The 12,119-nt window shown below is 41.4% G+C and overlaps 1 protein-coding gene across 1 annotated transcript in view; it reads right to left on the bottom strand.

Annotated features, from left to right (window-relative positions):
• Positions 1 to 12,119, bottom strand: part of LOC146810320 (cholesterol transporter ABCA5-like) — a 1,540,893-nt gene that overhangs the window by 222,286 nt on the left and 1,306,488 nt on the right. The window contains exon 35 of the mRNA XM_085617316.1: positions 5,699 to 5,818. Within this exon, the coding sequence (XP_085473442.1) occupies positions 5,699 to 5,818 (120 nt within the window). The remainder of the gene's footprint in view (positions 1 to 5,698; positions 5,819 to 12,119) is intronic.

Here is a 12,119-nt window from a genome sequence, read left to right on the forward strand (position 1 = left end):
TTTTCCCCCAGTAGGGAGTCAATCTATGTCCTCCAGCCCTCGAAGAGTTGAGAAACGATTGAAAATAGGAATATTAAAATTAAAGCCCCCAAGTTGGTGCCGGGGATGGGTTCTAGGCTGTATTGGGTTCCTCAATAGTGTCTGGGGATAAAAATAGGTCAGATCATAAGTTCTAATAACACTCTGGCCTTGCCCTTGAAACCAGTTTATTATATGCGTTGTTGCCCTGCGATCTCTAAAATTAACAATAATCAAATCCCCTTGTGTTTCCTTCGGCCGGGAACCAACCCAGCCAAGTCTGCGTATGTTTAAAATTTCCCCATCAATATTAGGGGGTAAGGGTCTGTTCTGACCCAACCAGTGTACAACCTTGTTCTTTAAATAATAGTATCCTTCTTTTTTCCCTTTTTCTAGTATTGGGACTCCTACTAAAACCACAACATATGGGACCGCCTCCGGGGGCAAATCTATATGTTGCCTGTTTGCGCCGTCAGACTTACCCAGTACAATAGATGCAATTTCATTTCGTCTAGGCAAGTCAGACCCATGGATTTGCGCACTGGGATTTGTCTGCCCACTTTCTAGCTCGATGTCATCCTTCAATTGGGGTATCAGGTTTTTTTAACTCAATGGGGGGGATAAACTTTTAACAGCCACTGGCTTACTCTGTCTATCATCAATCAATAAAGAAGGTTTTACTTGTATAGAGCTATTTAGATGTGTCGCTCTATTGGTAGATAGAACTTTTATTTGATCGGAGTTACTTAAAATCGACTTCTCCTGTGACCCAAGTTGGTCAGACACTCCCTTCATTCTTTCAAAAAGTGGAAGTAGGAGTGATCTAACAAGTATCTCCAGACGTCCCATTAACTCATTAATTAATGGGTCAAAAAAGTGAAGGTCCGAATAAGTTTCGCCCCCCTGGGCCTTTGGGACATCTAAAGAAACAGGCATCTTGGTAGCTTTCACTAATTTACTTTTATTACTACTACTAATATTATGTTTGTTATTTTTTTTTTCCCCTCCCCTCTTCCTTTTTTTTGGTGGGGGGCCTGCAGTGGTGGTTTCTTTGCTCTTCTTCGCCTGAGCAGTTACAATATCGTCACTAGGAGTCTGTCTCTCTGGGATAATAAGGTCTGAGGATGTGTCAGAGGATAAATTATAAACAAGCCCTATCGAGTCGTTATAAGTTTTTGCCAAAAGGCTGGTATCTTGCATAGGTGAGGGAATACTGGCGTCGTTCGTTGGATTGTTCACCAAACAAGACAATGGTGGTGCAGTCTCCGGTGAAATAACCAACTGGATTGATCCGATTGAAGAACGTTTATTTAATAAATGATCAGCCGATAAGCGCCGCTCCACCAAGGCAATTTCTTTCTCAAGTACTGAAGTAGCCCTTATAATGAAGTTGTCCAAAGTTCCTCTTACTGACCCTCCTAATAATGAGGGTCTGCTTTGGGAATTACGGGACGACATCATTAAGATAATATATGCTTGGGCTGCTCAAGGGGCCGTAAGTCTCAATACAGTACTCACACTCGATGGGAAAAAATGTAGTACAGCCTAACAGATACTAGGTGCTTGAATGGAATATAACAGTTAAGCAAGAATCTTACGCTTTTAGTTCCGAATAGCAGGACCAAGAGTAGGGGCCCAGCCCGGCCTCCTCCTGCCCCGGACGGCCACAGACAGCCCGCCCTTTGCCCGGGCTTAGCCCGGCGCCGCACGCACGCGGACCCGCGAAGCGGAGGATGAGGTGGTTTATGTAGCGCCTCCAGGCGCGGGTAGTGGGCGGGAACTTCCGCCCTTGACAGCAGGTGTGCCTGGGAGATGTGGTCCCCCTCCTGACCACGGCCGCGGGGTTGGCAAACGCGGCGGCGGGAGGGAGACACAGGCAAGGACAAGCTGGTGAGTTCGATTTGCGTCCTGAAAGGCTGAGAAACCGCACACAGGGCTCCACACTGCATCGCAAGTAAGTATTAGTCCCCCGCTCCATCGAGGATGAGGTGGTTTATGTAGCGCCTCCAGGCGCGGGTAGTGGGCGGGAACTTCCGCCCTTGACATCAGGTGTGCCTGGGAGATGTGGTCCCCCTCCTGACCGCGGCCGCGGGGTTGGCAAACGCGGCGGCGGGAGGGAGACACAGGCAAGGACAAGCTGGTGAGTTCGATTTGCGTCCTGAAAGGCTGAGAAACCGCACACAGGGCTCCACACTGCAGCGCAAGTAAGTATTAGTCCCAGTCACGCCTACTCCAGAAGACTGCAATGCATCAGTGCCAAGATCACACCCATTCTGAACACCTTCACTTCTTCCATGACCTTCCCAGATGCTTGGAAACATGCATCTGTCATGCTACTGATGAATAATCCCTCTGGGGACCCTTCAAAAGCTTGCCAACCACAGACCAATCTTCCTGCTATCATACCCGACCAAGGTTTTGGAGACAATAATGAAGAGACACCTCACCGAATACCTCAACAACCACCAACTCCTCAACCAGTGCCGGTGACTCCGCTGAGGTGGAGGAGCATCGCCCCACTGCTGCAAAGCAGTGATAGAAAGAACAAATACAATGATAATAACTTGAGGTTATTATCATTGTGTTTGTTCCTGCTATGCAGCTTTGCAGGGTGGGCGGGTCTGCTATGCTCTCAGAGCAGGGGAGGAGTGGTTTGCCCATTCTTAAGTGCATATGACTGTTTGGCCGGTCCAAAAGTCTCATCTGAAAGAGGTCCACTGGCTCCCCATACACAAAGAGCACAATTCAAACTCCTCACTCACAATTAAAAGGTACTATATAACACCCCACCAGTATTCCTCAACAATCGCACCTACTTTTACAAACCTTCCAGATACCAAAAGGGACGGCCAAACAGTCATGTGCACTTTGCATGTTCTCCATGCAGACTGCATTACAGCCTGCGTGGAGAACATGCTCAGGCTCCCATTCCCTGGCTGAGCGCCGAACCACAGCACTCAGACCAATAACAATGCTGATTGCAGCGTAGTGATTGGCTTAGGGGAGGGAGCCTGTCTGCTTCCTGTTCCGGCCCTGTAGAGGAGAGACTGAGACGTGGAAGAGAGAGGTAGAGCGGCAAGGAGGTACTTTATTTCTTTTTACATCCTGACCCCCCGCCCGCACTGCCACTCCGGATCCATGCTGGCCGCTACTGTCCTCAACGCCACTCAGTCTGGTTATCAGACCCAACCACAGCACATAAAATGCCATCATCGCCATCACGGATGACAGCTGCATGACTCTGGATGGAGGAGACACAGAGGCCCTCATCCTCCTGTACCTCCCTGCAGCTTTTGACAGGGTCTCCTACCCCATCTTCTTTCAACGCCTACATGACATAGGAATCCAAGGATACACACTCTGATAGATCTGCTCTGTCCTGACTGAAAGAACACAGTCAGCACTATACACCTCTGACACCCACAACCTCATCTGGGGAACTCTGCAAGGATTTTGCTTGAGCCTGACCCTCTTTACCGCACATATTGATCCCTCTAGGCAGCATCATCCACTCTCACGACATCAACATCCTCTCCTTCGCTGACAACATGCAGCTCATTCTTTCCCTCACAGACAAGACATCCAGTATCCACATCAAGTACAATGCCTGCATGACTGAAATTACCCACTGAATGAAGACCATTTGAATAAAGCTGAAAAGCGACTGGACCGAAATTGTGATCTTCGAGAAGAGAACTTCAGCTGGGAATCTACCTGGTGCCCACCAGAGCTAGGACCAACACCCACGACAAGAACCTCGGGATCATCATTGACAGCAAACTAGACATGGCTGCCTAAATCAATGCTGTAACCGCCTCATGCTTCTATATTCTGAAGATGCTGAGGAAGCCTTTCAAATGTCCCCCAGTGAGCCCCCGAAAACTGTCATGCACACCCGGGTCATAAGCAAGCTGGACTATGGGAACAACCTTCATGCCAGGATAAACAAAAAACTCAATGAAAGGCTGCAGACCATTCAGAACACAGTGGCCAGAATCACTCTCAACCTCCAACACAGCACTCACATCCCAGCACATCTGAAAGAGGTCCACTGGCTCCCCATACACAAAGAGCACAATTCAAACTCCTCACTCACAATTAAAAGGTACTATATATCACCCCACCAGTATTCCTCAACAATCGCATCTACTTTTGCAAACCTTCCAGACACCTCAGCTCATCCGGACTCCTACTTGCACACATCCCACGGGTACGGAAAACCAGATCCGGCAGTTGAGCCTTCTCCTACATCACTCCGAAAGCATGGAACAACAGATAAGAGCCTCCTCCTCTCTTCTTGAATTCTGAAAGAAGCTGAAGACTTGGCTTTTTGAGTAGTCCCACTAGATTGCAGGTTTTGCTAGACTCAGACCTACGGAGCGCCGGAGTACCTTTCCAGGTGATAGTTTGTCTAAAAATGTGCAATACATTATAATGTAACATAACAAGAAGGTACTCAGATTCTAGAAGAACTCCAAACGTGTTGCATCTCATTTTAAGATCCTGCGTACTGAATCTTAAAGTAACTCATAGCGTGGCATGCCCATAATATAAATGAAATGTAATATACTGTTCTGTATACCTTTATGGAAAGAGGTGCTCTGAATAAATGTGGAACATCTTTTATTCCAAAAGCGTGTAAGCTTCTTTTCTACAACGTGCAACCTTGTGTATATTTCACACTATCTATTACACTCTTGCAGGTAAAATAGATAAGTTATTAAAATGATGGTTAAGTGTTGGTGAGTATCATTTCATTAGAATCTGCTTAATGTTGATAACCCTGTCGTATAACTTGAACGGCAATATATATTTTATAGGGTATTTAAAATTATCAACTTTACAAATGCCCCTCGATCCAACACTGTAACCAGGACTTCTACAATGGCACAGTTTAAATGGCAGAGCAGCAAAGTGCAAATCTGTTCCCACTCACAGTCGTCAATAGCCTGCAGCAATGTAGACTGAAGTGATGCTGTGCTGCATGGACAGAAAACATGCACTATCAGTGAGTAGGCAATGAAAAGGAAGAGCAGTGGTTACAGAGTTCTTTGCAGCTGCTGTTCAACTACAGAGATATTCAGTTTAGTGATGTAGTAGATGCAGTAAAACAACAGATGTGCTTCTTGGGGCCACTGGCCATTAGCTGTGGTGACCAAGCCTTGCACATTGGGGGAGTGTTGGGTATAAGCGAGCGATGATTAAATGGGTAGGTTACCTTACAATGCAAACTGTAAAAACTGAACAATTTCAGTACTCACGTTCCTCCTCTTCCATTATGAATCAAATTATTTCTCTGGTAACTAGGGATGGTGCATTATACCTGCGCGATTCAGATAGATAGACAGCAAGAGTCCGGCCTTTAAAGCTGCATTTTAGTTCTAAAATGAATTTTCTTAAATTTCTAATCACTTCAACTGATCCACTTTCATTATTGTATCGCGGTAAAAAAAATTGTGTCAGAGAAATGTAGTTTGGTAGCATATAAACACTCTTAAAGACACCCGTCCACTCCACGCTAGTCCGTTTGTAGTCGCCCTTATAAACAATTTTTACTTAATTATATCTACATACTGCTTTGGATGTAAACTAATTTACCACATAAATAATGACAATAACATAATTTCTATGCGGTAGTTTTTATATAAATACACCTTATGCAATGTCGGTTTACTCTCACCTTAATTGCCCAGACACCATGATAGCTACTCGATCACACACTGCATCTGCCTCCTCCATATAATGAGTTGTTAAAATAGCTGATCGTTCTTTGCTTTTGAATGCAGTTCGTATGGCTCGCCTATAACAATAAACAAAATAAAGCAAATAAACAACACATTGCACCTGTGCACTGAAAAAATACAAATTGCATAAAAGTAAAAAAACATCTGATGAAAGGATACAGGACATGGTAGGCGAAGACAAGTACTTGAATCCGACCACGGCCAACACCCTGCAACAGTCTTCCAGAACTCTCCGATCCTGACGGTAACATTCTACACAACCCAAGGCTCGTGACACTTCACAAGGAACCAAACCAATAAGAAACACTGTTGCACACAACAATAAGTAAAAATAGAAATTTCCTCTTGGTGCCTACTCGCTAGGATAGAGGCAGGAACACAACATTCACCTCACCATTCGACAAGAATATCAGGTGGACACAATCAGTTCACAGAGAATGAAAACGTATTACAACATTTTAAAAAGAGGGCACTCTTTTAAAATTATATAAAAATAAATATATAATCAACATAATCGAAATCAATTTATAGTTTTCCACACATGAAATTATAAAAATTGAAAAAACACAATAAATCCAAGGATTTTTTTTTATCGTACACAACAATAAGTAGCGCATCCATGAGAACTCCCAGAGAAAAGAGTGAGCAACAGACACAAATTAAGTAAAAATACATGTTGCATATGAAATGAAACCAAGAGCAAATACAACATCTAGACTCTCAGACAAGAGCAGAGACAGTGAGGCAAAAATCAGGCAAGGGTTTGTAACCATGTTGGATGTCTTTTTACATGGATAGACCACCGTTTGCAAACATCGCACAAATGACTGCACACATCATAAGGATAGACCTCAACCTTGTTAATGCCCTTTCTTTTGTTACTCGGAGTCTTGTTTATGTCTACCCTGCCCTTATTCCATCTCTTTACCCCCTGACTGATAGACAGTTGACCTGAACATATCCAGCACTTTTTCCTCATGTTCGACCTTGGAATCCCCTTTTCTCACTCCGCCAGGCAACTTGTTATCTTCCATGCCCCTAGACTGACAAGACCCATTGCTTCACACACTAGTGCGCTTCATAATGAGATTTAACTCACAATTACTTTTCTCTTCCTCTATCTGTAACAGTTCTTTCTTTACATTTCATCTACATGCTTGGTTAGCCAGCAAGGTTCCCAAAGCCCACTCCTTTTATGTCCTTTCAGTGCTTCAATGGGTGTAATGCCTGCTTGTAATGTGGAGTCAAATGATAGGACCACATAATTTTCCTTATTATATCAAAGACAGGCAATCATACTGCTTGAGCCCGTCTGATACTTTTAGCTGTTCCACTGCAGATGACACAAACTGATCGTCCCATGCAAATATCCCTTAAAAATGTCATAATTTCTTCTGAAGTAAACTGACCTCACAATCCCCCACAATTACTCTTGGAAGCGCTTCACGTACAAAGAGTTCCCCTAGAAATGTAATTGCGATTGTTTGTCCTTGGTATTTCTTCAAGTACAAAATTGTTTTGCCACAGCTTTGTTACTAATCCGGCTATACTCACATACTCGATTTGCACATAAAAACAATAGTTTAAACAAAATGTCAACCTGTAATTGTGAGAGATCTGCAAAAAAGAATTTGTTGCTGCAAATCCTTATCAAAACAAGAAAGACGTTGAAGAAGACCACAGCACTTTTCAATCCTTAAAATAATTGGGCAACATTGCGTTGGAAAACAGCCACCGCTGATAACAAACCAAATGGCATCATTTTGTACTGAAAGACACCCTTAGGATTGACAAAGGAAGGTAAGGGGTGAGATGCAGGGGACAAAACCACTTGAGAGCATAAATCAAAGTTAGAAAAATAACATGCACCATCCAAAGTGGTTATCAATTTGCCAGTCTTTTGGAGTAGATGTGCAATAATCCAGATCAATTGGTTTAAACAATATAAATCAACACATACCCTCAATACATATTTTCGTTTCATAGCTATCACAATGGGAAAACCGTCAACTGCTTCAATTACCCCTTCAGATTCTAGCTTGATTAACACGCCAGTAACATTTTCTCTGACATTAGGAACACTCCCCATTTTGTATATACTGGGGTTTGCATCTTCCTTCACTTTAATTTCTTGTTGAAACCCATCCATTTCCCCTAAATATTCCGAACAAAACTTGCTTATGCATGTCAATTATTTCATCAAGAGAACCAACACTAACATGAGTATTGAAACTTGATGCCTCAGTCAATAGTAAACCTGCAACTTTGTCTTGCAGGATTGGACCAAATACCTTCAAGGACTCCACTAGTAAACTACCTAGTAGATAAGTTACTGCTTTCTACCAACCAACATCACCATACCTAGCATTCCTTTAAAGAGCCACACCAAAAAGTCCTTTTTATGAACGCCACAAACAACCATAAATCATGGAATCTCTAAAATGTACATACATTTCTAAAAAATCTTTCTAGATCTCTCTTTGACCCTTAATAAAATTAAGTTTTGACATATAATTCGTGCATAACAGCGTCCTTCTCTAGCAAGCAATATACAGGTCAGAGGAAAGGAATGTGATGCATGTCCCAGAATCTATTAGTTAACAAATAGCCACGTGGTATTAGTCGTAGGTATATAGGCGCCACGAAAAGATTCACACACTAGTTTCCTGTTATCTACTTATATGACGGTGCTGAAAGGTGTAGAGAACCACAAACTCTACAAAGGGAAGCAAAGCTAGCACAAATTATTCTTAATCCCCAGCACACGTAAATATGAAAACTTTAAGGTTTATATTAGTTAACACAAATCACAGCAAGCCAAGTGTATCGAAGATTCGTGAGTCACCGTCTTCTTCTTATTCTTTTATTCAAGAAGCCTTCATAAAAAAACTCCACAGCCAACACAGTTTCGTCGTATAAGGATTGTAGTCCCACGACTTCCTCAAGGCTGTGCAAGTGAAAAACATATATAAAAGGCCAGTACATGGAATCAAAGTTCCCAATATAAGGGTTTCTATCATGAATAGTTTAAAGGTAAAAAGAGGAGAGAAATTCCATAAATTATATAAAGCATTTCATTTATAAAACTCCCATAACCAGTGAGTGGAATGGTGAATACATTGTAAGAGCTAAGCGTTTTGAGACTATGACCCCAAAAGGATGGAGAGAGAAAAGAAAACCAATCGCAAAACCACAGATTATAATCTCGTGCTCCGCATAAACAGTGAGTGATCTGAAGAGTCCCTAAACCACAATCAACTGTCCTTAACGTTAAACATGCAAACCCGTGGTGACTCCCACAAACATAGTTTACCAATGCTATTCAAGTTTACCTAAAATCCTCGTTTTATCATACTCCTGAAAATAGATGAAATGTGGAAAGAAGTGAAATAAAAAACGTATCAGAAACACTTCATATGGAGTCAAGTTACATCCATAACTGTGCTAATTATTCAGGACAGTCACCTACTTGAAATGTGGTGCTAATTCCAGACCACACAGGGTTCTTAATTCGACGGTGATAAAGCAAAATTGTCAAAATCCTGTTTTCTCGTGCTACGTCAATTCCAACAGTGGGCTGTAAAAATCAAAATTAACCCTCCGTGAGTACCCGTACCAAGTACAAAGCTCATTAAGATCTGGATAAGTCACCAAGAACATCCGTAAACCTCTAAGGGGCCAAAACTCACTGTTATATAAACGTGTTAACTCCAAATTTAAACCGAAACCACATAGAGTAATACTACTTGATCACAATGGTGGCTGACCAGCCGTTACCACATCCGTCACAACGTGCGTTATTCAAACATTGTTAATCATTATTAAGTATTCTCACTTCAAACGAGGACCAAAAACCTTAACCCAAAAAGTGCTTGCGTTCTCTTACCTATCAGTATAGTTGTTAGTGTGGGGACACCGTCATCTGAAAACACGGCTAAGCCAAGTACAGCCGCCTGTATCCTGGCCGTTTCCGCCAAAACCCCGAATATCAAACAAACGAAAGAACTCCTCTTGGTGACGTTAACGTATCGCGTCATCCATTACTAATAAACATAGAGACAAGACTCCGTGATGTTTTTTAATCTCTCTATTCCCGAGTTAGGAAACCAAGTCGGTTAAAAAAATATCTCTCTGTTTATAACTGTGTTTGTTTCCAAAATTGTAAATCCTAAATAAGATCCAAATGGTTATAGTATATTTTTGTTTTTAAATTTAGATGTGAGTCGACGTTAAACGTGTTACGTCACTAAAACGAATAGGTAACAGAAATATCTCTAAGTAGCCGCTCCACAAGTTTCATGGTATTTCAAATTTTGTGCCCTCTAATCTCTCCATCAATTTAGGTCATTACAAAGATTTCATTTATATCCTCTAATTAGGTGACCGTGTTACATGCCAAGAAACAACACAAGAATCTATTAGATAATTATTTCTTACACTTTCAATGGGGTCCCTACACATGTGAGTGCCTGAATAATTAACACTCAACACAAGGATCGGAATAGTGCTTTGCACATCATTTTGTACTTTTACATTCTCAACCAATGCCAACATTTGAATGCTGCACTGCAAATCATTATGTTCCTCAGCTACAACATTTGGGCTTAAACATACTTTGGCAAAGTGAACAAGAGTACTGCCTAAATTGCATGTCCTCTTCTCTGCAGGACCTTACAAAAAAGTATCAATGTACTGAATGGATGCAGATCTGTAGCAAATACCTCACAGCAACGAGCTATTGGTACTTTTTTTTAAATTTCAAAACTGTTCAAGATATTGGGTTTCATTGTCTTTACATGACACTAAGAGTTCTTCTCTGTTTTCTGCAGATTGTCTTCCTGTGAGGAGTCTCTACTGGTCGATGTGTCACCACATTTTCTTGTTTAAGCCTCAGATGACAAATTGAACACAAATTGTCTGATCAGTAAAGTTTTCAAATTCGAAAGATGCTACTTCTAGTCGCAATGTAGTTACACATCTTACAACACATTATTCATCATTATGTCCCTGGGTGAAAAGAAAATAGATATTCATACCACTAAAAAATGTTTACATTCAAAATGTTGCTCTAAATGTAGCACCACCCCCTGAAACTCATCTAGTTCTTGACTTTCCTTGGGAGTACACACATGTAAGTGCTCAAATATTCTTTGACATCGATTGCCAGACGGTGCTCTAGTAAACACATTTTCCTTGGAATGGTCCGTTAAATCGTCAGTGGCGGCTAAATAAATGCTGACAGCCTTACCCATTCTTTCCAAGGAATGGGAGGTTCTCCAGAGTGTCAAGAAAAACAGGAAGAGGGTTAACTACCTGCATACCAGCATGGTGGTGTGAATAAAAGCAGAGTGGATTAAAATATAAGTAAAAGCAGAGTGTTGTACTACCAACAGTAAAGGTGTAAACGGAGAAGCAATCCAAACTAATCACAAAAATACATACATAAAAAGCGTGGATTAAATGGATAACTCTTTAGCACTATAAATAATTACAATGTGAGAGTAGTAGCGTGATTAATGAGAAATCACAACCAGCAACACTGTTTCTGATATTCAGTTCATTCACATTGTACACAAAAGAGAGCTTTGCACATGATCATTAATACTTTTTAAGGCTCTTCCTGTGCACACACTGTATTTTATTCCTTCAACAGTCTCTCCATTGCTCATGTAAATAGTTTTGTTCTGGCACCTCCAATGACATTGCGGCAAGTCTGGACAAATTATAATTCATATAGTGGGACAGTGTTAGGATGGTGGGATTATATGATGTTTTATAATGCTGAAATGTGGTTTGATGTTATATCGACACTTTCGCTCACACCATGCTAACAGTGCAATTTCTATTACTTTCCAAGGTGGAATTTCCTATAAAATGCCATGAATTTGGGGCTGAGGCAGATTTTTTTGGGACTCTACTAGGGATACTGCCTCAAATCAACTTGCTGCACATTTCAGACTTAGTATACTTTTCAGATTTTGCTTCTGTATAAATTCTGAGAGCCTGCAGTTCATTTCTATGTCCTTCGACTGATATATTGAGACTTCTCTTTTTACCTTTATGTATTGCACTTTAATATTTTAATAAACCTTCATGAGTTTTTAAAGTTACTGATCTCAAACTCTTTTTTTGTGTTAGTCTTTATTTATTGATTGTATATTGTAATGTTGTTTAAAATCTATTCTTTATGGACGCATTGTCTCATTAATTGCGGAGGACAACACCGTCCCCAACCCTACCATGGGTGCTATGGCTATCGTGCAGATTATCTAAGAGATAGCGCCTAGACTTATCACGCATATCGCTCTACTCACACTGTAGATAACTAAGTACAGTTGTATTTTTTGGTATATGTAC

This window comes from Triturus cristatus, chromosome 7, assembly GCF_964204655.1.
Source record: "Triturus cristatus chromosome 7, aTriCri1.1, whole genome shotgun sequence".
NCBI classification, from domain to species: Eukaryota; Metazoa; Chordata; class Amphibia; order Caudata; family Salamandridae; genus Triturus; species Triturus cristatus.